This window comes from Phoenix dactylifera, unplaced genomic scaffold (assembly GCF_009389715.1).
Source record: "Phoenix dactylifera cultivar Barhee BC4 unplaced genomic scaffold, palm_55x_up_171113_PBpolish2nd_filt_p 000076F, whole genome shotgun sequence".
NCBI lineage: Eukaryota > Viridiplantae > Streptophyta > Magnoliopsida > Arecales > Arecaceae > Phoenix > Phoenix dactylifera.
In genome coordinates this window covers 696,450-713,071 of record NW_024067675.1, presented here as the reverse complement: position 1 = coordinate 713,071, position 16,622 = coordinate 696,450, and the positions used below count along the sequence as shown (strand labels likewise).

Below are 16,622 nucleotides of genomic sequence, written 5' to 3'. Positions count from 1 at the left end.
TAAAAACTATTTTTTTCTCTGTCCTGCCAAACTAGTATTGAAAGCCACTACATCTAAAATGAAATCATCTACTGAGCAAAGATGTTCTTCTTCCATTTGCAAATGGCGCTCCCAATTTTTGTTTTTTTTTAACCTATTTGTTATTTAAAATTTTCCACTGTAGCATTGTCCTCAACAAGTATGGCTTCTCTGTTTCCCAAGTGATCTCCATGTAAAAGCAAGGATCTCTTCCTGCAGATTAGGCACACGATGTGAGAATTGATCCATATGGACATAAACGCACTGTCTTCAAATTCTTGTTGACAGTGTAGAGATAGATTTCAGTGGTAATTATTTTTGAGGATAAAAATACTAAGAGCCTCTCTGTTCACCTCTGTCCAGCCAAAATGGTATTGAAAGCGACTGCATCTGAAATGGAATCATCTATTGGGAAGAGATGTGCTTCTTTTCTTCCATTTGCCAATGGCACTGTAAAAAAACTTTTTTTAACTTATTTGTTGAGAAAATCCTTTATCTTGGGGAAAAATCAAAATGTTTCACTGTAGCATTGTCCTCTCAAGTCATATGGAAAAAAGCTGGAAAAAACAGATACCTTCGCATGAATGAATTTATGGTCGGTACAATGATATTGATAGGAGGAAAAATTAGGAACCAGGGTCTCATCCAAAAACTTGGACCAAGGTAGGCCAAGCTGGATCCACCAAACTACAGTACCACCACTGATGTATAGAGAATCAAAGAAGACTAAAGTATAGTTGGTCAACCGAAAATGCACATGAAATTCATCGAAAGTTTGCTGATAAAAACAAACAAATTAAATTATAAAAAAAAATCGCCTTGATTTCTCATTTGAGCAACAAGAGGCTATACAGAAAGTATATTCTTCTTGAGCACAACACTTGCAGGGCCGCCTAATCCTTAGGCGATCGCCTAAGGCCCCAGCCCAAAGAAGGCCGACTACAGAAAAGATATCAAAGACAAAATTGAAAAGAAAAAGGCTCTCATGTGAGTTCGTCTTAGGCTGGCTCACTGCAGGGAAGGTCTCAAAAACAACACAGCCTCATGCTCCTAAACACATTGGGCCGCTCCTGCACAATAGTTATCTAAAGCAAATTTGCACTTTGAAACATTTAAATGTCTTGGCATAGACATTGCCTCATCGGTCATGACATTAAATTCCACATCTTGCTCCAAACACATGATCTTTGCCTCCTATCCGTACCTTGCGTGCAGGAATTGAGTCCTGAGACCAGCATCCTTAGTAAAAGCTCTCAAGTTGGATCTTTTAGTCAACTAAACGGAATACAATAACAAAATTAAGCACAACTATCTCATCTTTCATTTGATATTCATAAATTGTTACATCATCGGAAGTTACCACCTAATCAATGTCATACCAATAATGTTCAAGAGATGGTTAAAATGGACAAACCGGGACAATATCAGTAGGGGGCCTTTCCAAGTACCCGCATGATGAGGTATTTTTGGAAATTCAAAAATATATATGGATTCTAAAACTCTTCCTTGCAGACTTTTCACTCCTAATTATCAGTACCATACTCTTTAGATAACATGGGAGTGTGAGCTATACGCTTATTAAAACGTGTGACCACGTTGTCTGCAGTACGAGCATCGTGTGGGTCATCGGCGGGCAGATGGCAAATCACATCGCAGGCTCGCAGCCACGGCTAGGCGTGGGCTTCTTCTCCAGCATTACAGCAATTGCAAAGTCTAAAGTATATACCCAGAATCGATTCTTTTATCTCAGAACAAATAATTAAAGATCCTTATCCAGTAGCTGTTAATGGGAAACTATAGTCTCATAATTGAAGTGCAAGACACGCCAAAAGAAAATAGTAAAATTATCAATTCTTTATTTGTTTTTTTATTTGTTTTTTACAAGAAACCTAAAAAGATCCACTGCATCTTCCAAACAATGGAAGACAATATATTGTAGCGATCCTAGAACAATAAAGCTAGAAAGAAGAAAAGCAGAGATAGCAGTAACAAGAATGGCAGACATTAATGGAGGAGAAGATTTCTAACGTTCATCCATGTACCAGTCGCTCTTCACCTTTGGTCCCGTAGGGCCTTCCTCTCCTAGCACTTCATCAGGGAGGCTCTCCACCAGATGCTTGAACTCAGTCTTGAGATTCCCAGGTAGGAGCTTCGCCGCCTTATCGATCTCCTTCGCGATGTCGTAGGTTATCTTCGGCCCCCATTCCCTCTCGTAGTTCAGCCATGACGGCTCAACGACGGCGGAGCCCAAGTACTCGGCCGCCACAACCTCAAATCTCTCCCCAGCGTCTATACTATTCTTCCCTTTCGCAGCGTCATTCCTTATGCCGATTCCCAACGTGGAGTTCCCTTGCAGGACCAGTCCTGGCTTGGCGTAATTAGCATGGCCATGCAATGACGAGTAGGCCACAGGCTTGTTCCCTCCTTGGAACTCTAGCTGCGAGGCATCCACCCAAGTTCCACTGCTGTGTTCTGAGAAGTAGACCCTCCATAGTTCCCCATTGAGATTGCTCACCCTTAAGGTGAGATGCTCCCAATCACCCACATGCTCCCCTATCCTTCCTAATGGGAGGTTGATGATCCCCACCTTGGCCTTTGCAGGCCCGTTAAAAGGGTAGAAGATCCATATGGCCATATCGGTGAACGTCGCGCCGAGCATTGGCTTGACATGGAGATAGACCTTCGAGGTGGGGATGTCGCCTTTCTTCGCCTTCTCCTTCTTTTCGTCGTCGACCGGAAGGTCTATCCAGTAGGCGCCATCGTTGGATCCTCCCTGGGGGAGGTTCGAACCGTTCGACGCGATGGGGGTGGGGTTTGGGCTCCCTTTCTCGTAAAGCAGCGCGCCGCTGTCGAAGTACCAGCTCACCGAGGAGGGGAGATACTCCTCATCCGGGTGGAAGTAGATCACCGGGGAGTATGCTTGCATTACGGCCCGAATCTGGCTGAGGTTGGGCATGGAGGCGAAGCTGGAGGCCTTGTTCTTTAAACAAGCGATGGTGGAAGAGCTGGGAGACCCATCGGCTTGGGCTATGAACGTGCCGACCCACACACCCAGGGCTTGGATTCCCCTGGCGGCCGGCCGCAGGCCGTTGACGCTGAAGCCATCCTTGTCCCATATCGACGCGTCGTTCTCGCACGGCTCGGTGAGGTCGGCCCGGACGCACCTGACCTGGTCGAGGGACGGCTTCTCCGACGAGCTTGTGACGAGGAGGCCGATGGCTTTGTAGCCTTGGGGTGGTGTCGGGAGCCAGAAGTAGCCATCGCCGTCTTTCTCGACCTTGGACGCCTCGCTGCTCCACACGAGCGTGTAGTCGATGGGCTTCGCGAGGGTGCCTCCGCTGCTGGTGTCCCTTGCGACGAGGACCCAGCCGAAGAGAGGCCGGTTATTGGGTTGGGCGTAGCAGCCCAGCATGGAGAAGCCGGAGGGGATTGGCGAAGGATTGAAGAAGGAGGCACCACTGCCGCCTTCTCCTCCTTCATGGCTAGCCCACACCTTTGTGAACGACGACACTTGGCAGACCTCTAGGCCTCCAAGGTCCATGACTCCTTTGGAGAATCCGCCACCTACAAGCCATATCCCAATCGTTACGAAACAAGGAAATTAAACAATTAATGATGGACGTAGCCAGCTTAATGAAAGCTTAATTATAATAGATCTTCTACCTGATGGCCAAGATGGTAGTGGAGAGGGGAGCTTGAAGGAAGACTCGACGGGCAGAGCCTTTCTTTCCGAGACGGTGGGGGGGAGGGCGAGGCAGTTTCCCATGGTTGGAGAAGCTGTGACTTGCGAGGTGCCTTTGGTCATGGAAGGATGAACAGAAGGATGAAGGAACAAGGATGAGATGAGGATCCAAGCATATGGTCTCTTATATATAGTTGTTGTTGGACGGATTCCTTCTACTCCCATGAGTAGAGATAAAGGAGAAGGTATTGACGTGCAAGGAAGATTCCGCCCAAGTCTCGTTGGTTAAGTAGGAGCTGGCAAAGCTATCGCTAACTCGGAGCTTTTGGTTTTCTTGCCTTCCTACTAGTTCAGGAGTATTTTGAAGCCAACAGAAACTACTTGGCATTGCCTCCATGAGTTTCTTTCTTTGGCGTCCGGGACTCCTTCCTGGGCTTCAGTATTTGGGTTAGAGATTTCAGTGGTGATACCAAGGGGAATGGGATGGCATATTCCTAAGGAATATATCTTTCGTGGCGTGGCGACAGCAGAAAATATCATGCATTCGACGATACTTGTGGAGAAAATTAGTAATCAAACGGGTGGTTGGACGAGAAGCACGAGCTCCTTTAATGGTACTAAGAGGGTCCTATCAAAGGACATAATGTGGGAGATGGGAGATTTAAAAGGAAATCAATTAGGAAGTAGTTGATAATTAATAATGTTAAATATTGGTCAAGATTGTTTTATACCAAGAGAACTCTCATGCTAAGTTCTATTTTTGTTTTACGTTTTTTCTCTTTGATTTTCCCTATTTTGAGTTTGGTTGGACCGATTTCAGGCCAATCTCTCCGATTATATTTTTAGGATTAACGAAAAGAAAACCAAAATGCACCTACTGTAAGTCATTTTCTAATTGCGTGAACCATGTTGGAAATCTGGAGGTGGCCTTCACCTTACATTGACCTAGTTGGCTTGGCAAAAGTTGGTGTCATCTCATGTCCCTTTCTCTATTAGATCATCAGTTATATGACTCAAATGATCAAGCAAGTAGAAAAGCTTTATTTAAGAATTTACAAAGGACTCTTTTCTTTATCTTCCCTGCTATTAAATTTTTATTTGAATATGTCCATGTTCCAATATGACTAAACAAATTGACATGTTAGCTTAATTAATACTTAGTCGATTAAACAACATTCAAACGAAAGAGCCATGAAACAGAAGAAATGAAAAGGTCTAAGGCACGCTATGGTGGACAATTACAGTGGAGCAAGCCCACCATTGTCTTGACACAAATAATCTTCTTTCAGCATTGGTACCTTCAAGACACCATAAAAGTTCATGGAGCTGGGTCTCTTTGAAATGCACTCATAGCTGAGTGTCTTTGAACTCCATGCAAGGCCTATGTAACATACTCACCTGGCCATGGACCTTTTTTCTTTATTTTTCCGTTTTTGAGAATAATAATGGAATCGTTACCTGTGTTGTTCCACAATTGAATATGGAACCTCTCCAAATCACTGAGAGAGACTACAACTGGCAGCTGAAGCCCCATTGATTAGTTTAGTAGAATGTCATTCTCCTTTTAGTTTTAGGCTTTTAGTTGGTGTATGCATCCATTCAAATCCTTCAATCTCCTTGCCTATCTAATCCAACACATCTTCTTGACATATCCGAACAACTTGATAACAGATCAAAAAAGTATTCACCAACATTTTTTGGCCTACAAATGTGCCCTTTGGCTTTGACAATTGCATATAGGGCTTAGAAGGGTGTGGACCGAATATCAGTATATCCATGTCTCTCTCTAATATTAATAGTAATATTTGTTTCAAAGGATACAGATACAAATAAGATATTGATTGTATAAACATAAATATGGATGTAAATTGGTAAATTAAATTATATTGTTAGTTGCTTCTCTTTACAGTTCATCAGAGCTATACAAGATAAATAGAATTGTAAACAAAACCATATATTTGGTTACGGATCAAACAATTACCAATCCATATCCATATCCATTAATGTTTAGTGAATTTGAATACGAATACAGATACTCAAATTTATATCTATTTATAGAAACATTCGGATAGAAAAATAGATTTGAACGAATATTATCAGCTTCACTTTCATCTCTAGTTATGTAATTTAGCACGATCATTGTATAAAAATACAAAAAATTTAATCTTTCTAGGTAAAAATTTAATATTAAAGTAATATAAAATAAAAATTAAGAAGTATAATAAATGATGAGGACTGTTGCCTCTACTCATTATATATCATCTATTTGTACTAAATAAACAACGTAATCATCAAAGAAATATGCATTAGCAAGTATGAAAATAGAGAAAAAGGAATTAGAATTAGTTCTTTCCAAGAAAAAGGAAAGAGATCCATCCACATTATAACCATGCAGATCCTATCCAAAATTCAAACTCACAGAACAAGAGTATTTGTTTACTACTATTATCTATGTGTACTAAATAAACAAATGTGATCATATGTGTGTGTGTCTGTGACCAGACGGAGAGCCCGCGTCGGTTGGCAGCTGAAGGTCCACACGGCGTTCATGGGTTGTGAAACTCATGAGATTTTAGTTGTCCTACCCAAATAACAAGAAATACTCATGAGTTTCATACGAAGCATGAACAAATGGGAAACACGTTGTCTTGTCCAATGTTTGGTGCCTCCAAGTTTTCTTGGATTTCTCTCGGACTAATTAACATGCTTTCTTCGTCAAAAACAGGCTAATTAATCAGGCGTACGTGTGTAGTTCATGTTTATAGAGAAGAATATTCAACTATGAGATGCAGCCATGGGGCCCCAACGCGCTGAGAATACAAACAACCATATCATCAAACATGCCTAAAGCACGATATCCCATATTTTTGAGAAGCCAGCACGGTATCTTACATTTCATTGGACTCTAAATTTGTTTTCTAATTCTACAAAATGGGCATCATCATATAAGGTGGAAAAAATAGATTGAATATGGATTGGATATAGTCTTTTTTAAGCTTATCCCAATTCATGCATGATTCAAGATAATCCACTTGGTTGGGGAACTTCAATATAATCTATATCCGCATCCATTTATATATAGTGAATATAGATGCAGATATTGACATTAATGGATGCAAAAAATTATATCTAAATTTATTTTAAATGGATATGAATGCACACTGGATATGAAGGTCACATAGATAAGATGGATTACAAGAAAAAAGGTATTCCAATACAGATTGAAACGCTATCTATACATATTTATATCTTATCTTTGACGGATATAAATGTAGATACGGATATTTGTCAAATGCTCAAATTTATATTAGATCTAGATAGATATTATCAAAAGGTCTATTTTCATCTCTAGCATCATACAAAAAATGATAACATAAGATATTTTGCCAGAATATAGTCTATATAAGAGATATCAGAATCAAATAGAAAGAACATTGACAATATCCAGATTCTATAGGGATTATGAAGTTTCCATTCCAGTTGTGAAAATTTATCCTTTTATGGAGTCTTACCATGCAAGGGAGAAGTTCTAGATTTTTGGGTAATAATCCTTCACCAGCACATTAAAAATCTTGGCAACTATTATCCTAGTCAATATAAACCAATAAACTAAGAGATATAATCTAATAAAATACCAACAGTTGGTCATTTGCGAAACCTAATCACTAATCTTGGATTTACCATACCGGATGATTTAAGATTGTTTGGTAATTTCATTTCCATTTTTTTTTTCGGGATGAGGTGGGGGAGGGTTGAGATTTCAAAATCTGAATCTTACACATTACTGGGATTTTAGAAAATGTCGAAATCTTAATTCATATTGGTATTAGGACTGCTTTACTTTTAGAAACCTCGATTGATGGCACTAGTCTAGTTTTCTATATTTCCCAAAATCACTTATGTGAGATCTCATAGGCAAAAAGAATTTTATCCAAAAAAAACATTCTGAAAAAGTAATGCTAGGGAAAGCTTGTTACATGCACATGAAAAATTCACTTGCCATATGATAAAAGAAGATCGGTGCAACTTAAGAAATTTATTGCCGAATGCAAAGAAATTGGTTGATTGTAGAGTTATCAAATCATAAATTTTTCGCATACACAAAACGGACTCCTTGAAGCATCTTCTAATAGTAAAAAAATCCACATTTGGGGCTCGGAGAATCAATTCTTTCATTGGGATTTGTATCTATGATAGTTGATGGCAGATAGACAAATACTGAAGGCAGTACCGAGCGTATGTCCTTTATATCAATACAAAATATCATACTAACTTAGCCAATTAGCACCCTGCAAAAATACAAATGTCAAATATCCACTTGATTCCCAGGCCTTCTAAAATCTTTGGATCTTACCTTTTCTACTCAGCAACGCCTGCTCTTTGTGGAAGATATCATGCAGAGGATGATCAAGCATTCACACAAGCCATGAACTGGGCTTGCCCATTATAATGATATTTCTAGAGGTTCAATTTATGGTGATGCATCCAAAAATTTGGACATGGATAATGAGCATCCGGTTGCATGTAAACATTGTATGATATTACAACTGAGTGAGCATCTGGTCTGACCATATACCAAACCAGCTGTATTAATTGAATTCTCAAAAAATACTATGATTCTATAATACTACACTATAAAAAAAAAAGAGGTAAAGTTCAAGTGTTTCAATCATGTACCAAACTCAGATCAAAATCTTTCCAAAAATAAAACTGCAAGAGACTAAAATCTGGAAGCTGTAAAGAGGAATGGGTAATCATCGCAGAATAAAAAGTGGTGAACATGACCTTTTAATTGCTGCAAGTACTGATTGAGCTGAATTTTGATCATGCCTTTTTTTTACTGCTTAATGGAGATCAAAGATTATTGCCTCCTAAGGAAATAATTTCAGATAAAAGTTTTACAAGACAAAGCATTTATTTCTAAATGTAATGAAGAACACAGCATTTTAAGGTGAAAAATTAATATGAACCATTACAATAGATTGACTAGGTACAATTCTAGTCAGTCTATAGTTTTTAATCATATTGAAAACTTCTAGTGATAAATAAAATGACCTAAACAGTTCTCATAAAACAAATCATAATAAAATGCCAAAGTGGACAGAGTTGAATCATTTACAAACTAAAAGTATTATCTATTATATGTCAGATAGCAAAACATTAAATCGGAAATCTGTTGAAATTGAATGTCATGTTATTTATCCATTCTGGAATTTCGGTGTCTATTCTTGAATGAAAGATCCAAATGAACTGGTAATTGTGGTTAGGTGAGAAATGGTAGTATCAACACCCGAGGAGATGTCTCAACAAAATTGTCATATATATCTCAAGATGGAGAATCCATCTCTCAACTGGAATGCCGCTTAACAAATGATTCAATTAGGGGATTTACAAGATTTGGTGCTTCATCCTGCACAGAAAAGAACAGGGCATATGAGCAAGGAGAAATAAAGCAACGAACTGAAATCAGTATTTCATTAACCGTAGTAACAGAGTCTGCAAAGAACCTGTGGGCAGTGGCCAACATTGGGAAGGATAATGAAGTCTTCCACCGTATTAAAATCTGCATAGTTCTTTCCAAGTTCGACAGGCTCCCATGGGTCCTTGTCTCCCCAAGCGATCAAAACTGGACACTGGGGACAAAAGAAAGAACAACAAAATGGAAGTCGATAGAAGTTGTATTAGCAAGATACAGACAAAACAAAGAGGAGGAGACATGGTAAACACAAGTAGCCTCTCCACTAACCTTCACTATAGGGAGCAGTTCTTCAGGTAGAGGACCATCCGAGTAGCAGATGAAATCAAGAAATACATCAGCTGCACCAGGATCAAGTCCTGGCTGCAAAATTATCTGAACTAACTCATCTGTCACCGTAGATGTGTCATAATAACACTAAAAAGAACCTCGTAAGAACCAGTACAATAGAAGAAAAGTAAATAATGGATTATAAAAAGTAAGAACATGGCTTACATGCTCTTTACTCATAGAGCTATAATCATGATGAAGATTGCAAGTATCAAGTTTAATTATACCAGGCAGGCTAGACATGTTAAATGGAAATGGAAACAAAATGACACAGCAAAGCATCTTTAGATGTTCTTATCCCATGAAATATGTCAGGCATGCATTTGCTTCTACACGAATATATTCATAAAGAAAGATAAGTAACTGTCATGTTCACAAGGAATTTATATTTTTCTTTTCAATCAAAATGAAGACAAAAAGATGTTAGCACTGCTAATTTCCAGTGACATCATTTTGAGTACAAGTCCTTTTTCTCGAGGAAAATTACTTTTTCTGTACTGAAAGTATTCATATTATTGGAAACAACAACAAGAACGATACATGTTTCTCATGAAACATGTAAAGGCTACTGGAAGAATTTTGTGCTACTATATGCAATGCGTCCTCACAGAATATGATGCTAAGGAACAATTTCTGCAACATAATATGCAGTCTGATTTTCCAATACAACTGAGCAAATACGGTTCAAATTACTCTGATACATTGATTTACTGAATTAATATCATATCCCTATGACATGAATTCAAATTATATATTAATCAGCAAAAATATGCAAATTGGAGATAATTTACAATGTTGATCTGTTCAAATTGGTCAAGCATGTGATCTGACCAAAACGAGTTTAACTTAGAGTAACTAAAGATATTATAGAACAGAGAAATTAGGCTGTCATTCCATCTTCACATTTTCCACATGTGGGTGCATCTCTCAAGACTGAAGCATGCCAGCATTCAGCTTGGTACAATATGATCTCATGCACACATATTTTGGAACTGAATGACATGGGCATTATGCACCATTCTTTAAGCCATGCATGCAAATAATAGTGTAATTGTAAGTACCAGATTTGGCAGTTGCAGATCATAAAATGTAAAAGCATTCACAAATAATAGCAGATTATCAAATATACTGATGAAAATTGATAGAAAAAGTTGTAGAAATGACTGGTGCTTGACAACATAGACAACTAGGCAACTAGCTCTGTCAGGGATTGGGAGAAGGAACAAGATTGAAAAGTGGATAGAACATATTTAGTTTTTAACTGTTTAGATGTTTTGGAAGTGAATGTGCTTTAAAAAATGCATGCAATGTATTATAGTATATTAGCATACCAGCAGCTATCAATTCTACTAATACTATAACAATTCAATAGGAAATCTCATTCACTAACAACTGTTTTGATTTCATGAAGAGTACACCGTAAATGGACTCACTGGTTTCCCATCTGTCTGCTACTGTCTTCTGAGTATACATTATATGGCATTGAAAACCACCCTTTTTCATATAATTTTTTTAATAATCACAAGGAAATGATGTCTGAGTTTTCAAATGACCTCAAAAAAGCCATCAATTCAAATGCACACAGTCCTTGTTCGACAAAAACCTCTTGATTCTCAGACGCCACTAGAAAATTTTACAACATCTATGTATGCAAAAGTTTGAATTGGCCCATCTGTCAAACTTATCCCATGATCAATAAATTAAATATTAAACATTCAAAGTAGAATAATCGATTTTGTGTAATCCAGCACATTTACTGTACTCACGTGAGAGGGTTCATATCCAATGTTTTGACAAAAATACCTGACATAGAATACTTCTAACAGAGTCCGGTGTGGCAACTGCATTGTAAAACAGCTTTCCAACAGCTGTATTCCTGTAACAACAGAATTTGCATCCTGAGCATAACCATAGCAAGCTACAGCAAGATCATTTACAAGGTCAGGTATCAAACATTAATTACCGTAATAGGCTCTGGAATGATTTAACAAAAGGTCTCGCATACCAAGGCTGCTTCTTAATGTGAAGCATTCTTAAAGAAATGTTTAGTAGCACAATACCCTTACAGAGTTGAGGCTCCATAACAGCTGCCTGAAGACCGACTACTCCTGTGAAGCAAATAGCAATTGTATACAAGGCATAGCTCGTAAGATTATCTATCTATACTATAGTAAGAAATCTCCATTGGTTAGTCTTGCATTTTGACAATAAACAGCTTTATACTTTCTCATGCAGGCATTATGTAGTTAAACAGTTACTCAGTAGCCACAAGGCTTGAGCAGGCAAAAAGAGTGTTAGGTATCTAAAATTTATATTGCCATGATAGCTACCGAGGCCAGAATCATGACACGTATTTATCACCTTGTGCATATATGTATACTAATAAGTACATATATGTATTCAAGTGTGCATATATCTTTGGAAAAGGGTTTAGCAATCCCATAACCAATGACAGACCAACCAAATATAAACAAAGAATGCTTTTCATTTGTCAAACTTCAGAATCACATATTTCTTATTCATAATGGGCATACAGTTTATACATTCTACGCCTTTCCAGTTCCTAGGTTTCCAGGGAAACATAAATACGTTCTTGAAACTAATGATGATAGGCATATCATGGTGGCCCAATTTCACATAATAAAAACTCTTTCTTTTCTAAAATTTCCAAAATTAAAATCATGATATCATATTTAGATAGATGTTATAGTAGACTGTATAGTTTTTCTTATTTCTTGGGTTTCACAGAGGCATGTTCACGCTGATAACTCAAGGAGATGTGTCCATGAACACTGTAACCATACGAAGATTACATGCTGGAATGATGTAATTCAGGGTTAGATTGGGTTTACATTTATTTAATTTTAGTTTGAAATCTTTCATTAGTTATTTTTTGTTCCATTTGATTGAGACTTTAGATTGGGCTTTTTATTAAGTTAGTAGGCTCATAGGATTTGCCGGTTGAGATAACACCCAACCACAGCCTAGAGTTCTATCATGCCTGACTTGTGCAAAGTCAAGAATGGCATGTCAAAGTCCTCACTGGATTCCACCTCTTCTCTCATGGCAAACAGAGCGAGGGGTATCTAGAAAAGGAAACAAGCGAACAAAGTTAGATAAAAAAGAAAGGAACAGAAAAAAAACAACAAGAAACTGATTGCCTGGGCTTCCCAATCTCTCACCCTTTCCAACTCTCTATTGGTTAGCTTTCCCCATTATTTTTCCTAATGTTTCCTCAAAAATTCTAGGGAAGTCCAGAAAATGTAGAAGGATCAACCTCTTCTTATGATTTTCAGGGTTACATCATAGAAACATCATTATAGTATGATTAGTCAATTCTTGTTGATTATGGAATCTTTGCATGAGCCATACCTCCAATGGAGTTGCAAATAAAGAATGGAACATCTTTGACGACATCAGCACAAAACTCATTTAGTTGGGATGCCCATGTCTCAAATGTATAAATAGAATTCATGCCAGGCTTCCGCGAATTTGGTTTATCAGAATAACCAAAACCAATAAGATCAATTGCGTACACGCTGTGTGACTTTGCAAGAACAGAAATGTTTTTCTGCCAATGGTCACTACAAAAGGAAACCCAATTAGTCAACACCGCTTGTTGAGGACACCATACTAGGCAAATAAAGAGAAACCAATAAATAAGCAAATCAATCCATGTACGATGCTTCCAAAATACATTCAGCTATTTTATGAAATATGATAAAAATTTGAAATATAGAAACCAATTCTAGGAGATGGTTTCAAGACTTGAGCATTGTAGTTCAAAGCCAATGCGAAGATAGATCTTACAATACAAATATGATAAAAATTACTCTTTTCCCAGACATGATCACCGTACACTGAGTCATCTGGGTTGTTCTAGTGCTCTTTCATATTCTATTGGGATAAAAGAGGGAAATCCAGGTCATACCTCAACAGCTTCACTCATCTCTAAGTTAAAGTACGATTTTTTCCTACTTTCCTCTTTTATTTCCTTTTAAGGTCTTCTACTTTTTGAGATATTTATTTTTTCTTGTTCCCCTATGGAAAATGCAATGATAGATAAGTTTTGAGCATACATGCCATATAAACACCCATTTTGGAATAAAAATAACATGGCTGCTGGTCGTGCTGGCCGATCGTGTAAATTATAACGTATTATTCTAGGTTTGCTTGTTCATGAGGCACATGTTAACAACTTATGCACCGAATGGGCGAAGAGGAGTGGCAAGAAGAGCATTAAAGATGGGAGACCACACCACATGTGAAAGTAGAATAGCATGTTGCTACCAAAGATTAAAAGGCAGCAGGTTTAAATGTTGTTTTAGGCCTTGCTTTTGAGCTTAAATTGACAATGAAGACCAATGAACCTAAACTAATGGCCCAGCCCACAGCTTTAGCTATACACGCTTATGGTTAAGAATACTGTCAATTAAACAGAATTCATAATATACTATATTTTTTCAAACCACAGCAGAAGCAATTATTCTCTTATAAAATTCTAGATTTCTACTTTTGATAAACTTTATGCTATTCAAGAATGGTTCTTAGTGAAATTTATAAGTTCTTGGGTCAACTTGTAGACACATTTTCCTCCAATGACATTCCAGAAAACAATTGCACTTACCTGATACAATCAAAGATAATGGTTATTTTAAGTAAAGAATAAAAAGAGCAATTGATAGTGAATGGTTCCATCAAGAAAACAAACAAATTAAACATAATGAATATGTTCTATAAATGATGACATTTCACAGGCATAACAACCTTTTTCTGGAGTAACATGCCCACACCAATACCTACAATACTAAGTTGTCAGCAAATGGGGAGGAGTTTTGTCTATAAAATACACCTGTTTGCCCCAAAACCATGAACTAAAACTAGTGCAGGCCCACTTTTTCCAGCATACTGGTAACGAATGCGATAACCTTGCCAATTCCACATGCTGCAAGACAGAAAATTAAGCAAATGAACCCTCAGAAGAAAAACAAACATATCATATCAATGCATGACATACCTAATAAAGTTACCAAATAAATGTAATCCAAAATGTAGGCAAACTTTTAAGACAATAAATTCACATAACAAAAATATAAGCGAGAGTGGAAATCCATTTTCTTTCTGTTCCATGAGCAGGTGCAAGTAATCAATCTTCCCAGTTCCAACTCCATTTTGCATGTTAGTTTCAGCCTCCAGTTCTAGAGTGATGGCAAGGAAAAGATAAAGAAATTAAGTAATTGTGCCGACTTATTGATCATACTAGCACATATACACATCAAACATTTTGGTTAATTATGTATTTACCAATCCACATGAGTATCAACCATATTCGGACGCATTACACTGAATATAAAGGGTTTAAATACTGGTATCGGACCTGAACCAGTTTTGTTCTCCCGAGATCATTTGGCATTGGAATGGTATGGTACCGGGTACTGACCCATTCCACCTGTTTTTGAAACCATGCCGGATAGTATTCACCTTTTTTTCCCGGCTCACAAAGGATACCATTTTGCTTCAATTAATCGTTATGCTATGTAGCTCAGACTTGTTGAATTTAGTATTTCAGCAAATTAAAACAAAATGTTCGAGTAAGATTTTAGTAGTCTAATAATTTCACAAAAGGTTTTTTCAATGAAAAGGATATGAGAAAATTGAATTAATTCAGGATCAGTGGCAGATTGAAATCAATAGCGTAGGCTAAAAAACGATAAGAACAATGCTATCTACAAGAAACCAGAACAAAGAAGAGTGGCAATAAATACCCAGTGCGAACTTCTGGTTCCAAGGAGGAGGTCGAGACAACCGGCATTGGATCGGACTGCCCCTTTAAACAGAAAATAGATCTCGACCTAATCGAGGAGAATCGAGAAAAGAGAAGGGATTTCATCGGCGAGATGGGTTTTGGAAGATTCGGGCGATGAAGTCCATCCAGCGAAACGATACCGCTCCGGAGATGGGGATTGGGGGGAGGAAAGGAAGAGGGAAGAAAAGAAGAGCTGGTGCTCGCCATCTTCCTGGTTAATTCTAAGGAGAGGGAGCACTCCATCTCATCTCTATCTCGTGCCGGAGATGAGAGGAATGGGAGGGGAGGAGAGGGATTCGGAACGCTTGGCGTAAATGGAGGCACGGAACAATTTATACCCTGCACCACGTAAGCAGTGCACCACGCGAATCATTGGCGTAGTCACCGAGATGAATGAGCCCACAGAAATAGCGGTCTTGGTAGGGCTGGAAGTGGGCGGGCCGGGCCACACCTCTAACCAAGTCTGGCCCGAAATTATTTTCCAGGCTTCGGACCAGGCCTAGGCCTGAACAATTTTACGGAAACTCGGTCCGAGCCCGGCCCGAGCCCAATAGGGCCGGCCCGATCACGAGCCCGAGGAGTAGCCCACTTCCTCCGGTATTCCCGTCTTTCCCCCGCCGACCTCCTCCTTCTCCGCTCCTCCCTCCTCTCCCTCACCTCCGAGGCTCCGACTGCCCCTTCCCACCCTCATCCCCTTCCTTCCTCCGCAACAAGCTCACTCAAGTCATCGCCGCCCTCATCCGCCTCGAGTACCCCACCCTCTGGCCCTCTCCCTTCCTCCAACTCCTCCCCTGCCTCCCATCCGCCGACCCTCTCGCTGTCGACATGTTCCCCCGCCGACCTCCTCCTTCTCCGCTCCTCCCTCCTCTCCCTCCCCTTCCACTGCCCCCTCCCACCCTCATCCTCTTCCTCCGCAACAAGCTCGCTCAGGTCATCGCCGCCCTCATCCGCCTTGAGTACTCCACCCTCTGGCCCTCCCCCTTCCACCAACTCCTCCCCTGCCTCCCATCCACCGACCCTCTCCCTGTCGACATGTTCGCCCGCCTCCTCGCGGCCCTCGATGACGACCTCCTCAGCCAGGACTACCCCCGCTCCCCCGACGAGGCCGCCGCCGCCTCCCGCGTCAAGGACTCCATGCGCCTCCAGTGTGTCCCCCAGATCGCCCACCACTAGTTCGACGCCATCTCTCTTTACCGCTCCTCCGACCCCGACCTCGCCATCGCCGCCCTCGACACCATGAAGCGGTACGTCTCCTGGATCGACATCGCCCTCGTCGCCAATGACGCCTTCATCCCCCTCCTCTTTGATCT

At 39.6% G+C, this 16,622-nt stretch overlaps 2 protein-coding genes across 2 annotated transcripts; both read right to left on the bottom strand.

Annotated features, from left to right (window-relative positions):
* Nucleotides 1–1,854: 1,854 nt before the first annotated feature.
* LOC103723822 lies at nt 1,855–4,309 on the bottom strand. The gene is made up of 2 exons (XM_008814874.4): nt 3,682–4,309; nt 1,855–3,582 (listed from the first exon to the last, which is right to left on the bottom strand). The coding sequence occupies exons 1-2, from the start codon at nt 3,923–3,925 to the stop codon at nt 2,042–2,044; spliced, it is 1,785 nt and encodes a 594-aa protein (XP_008813096.3). The 5' UTR covers nt 3,926–4,309; the 3' UTR covers nt 1,855–2,041.
* A 4,430-nt stretch (nt 4,310–8,739) lies between these two features.
* On the bottom strand, nt 8,740–15,632 carry LOC103723815 (pheophytinase, chloroplastic). The gene is made up of 8 exons (XM_008814863.4): nt 15,272–15,632; nt 14,359–14,451; nt 12,879–13,090; nt 11,470–11,614; nt 11,310–11,382; nt 9,447–9,593; nt 9,208–9,333; nt 8,740–9,110 (listed from the first exon to the last, which is right to left on the bottom strand). The coding sequence occupies exons 1-8, from the start codon at nt 15,553–15,555 to the stop codon at nt 9,048–9,050; spliced, it is 1,143 nt and encodes a 380-aa protein (XP_008813085.2). The 5' UTR covers nt 15,556–15,632; the 3' UTR covers nt 8,740–9,047.
* Between the last annotated feature and the right edge of the window lie 990 nt (nt 15,633–16,622).

Excerpts from the sequence above, each read along its gene's own strand:
- LOC103723822 (XM_008814874.4), bottom strand. The coding sequence starts at position 3,925 with ATGGGAGTAGAAGGAATCCGTCCAACAACAACTATATATAAGAGACCA. Across the intron at positions 3,583-3,681 it reads ACTACCATCTTGGCCATCAG|GTGGCGGATTCTCCAAAGGA; the intron begins GTAGAAGATCTA and ends TATGGCTTGTAG.
- LOC103723815 (XM_008814863.4), bottom strand. The coding sequence starts at position 15,555 with ATGGAGTGCTCCCTCTCCTTAGAATTAACCAGGAAGATGGCGAGCACC. Across the intron at positions 9,594-11,309 it reads TTAGAAGTATTCTATGTCAG|TGTTATTATGACACATCTAC; the intron begins GTATTTTTGTCA and ends GGTTCTTTTTAG. Across the intron at positions 9,111-9,207 it reads ATGTTGGCCACTGCCCACAG|GATGAAGCACCAAATCTTGT; the intron begins GTTCTTTGCAGA and ends TTTTCTGTGCAG.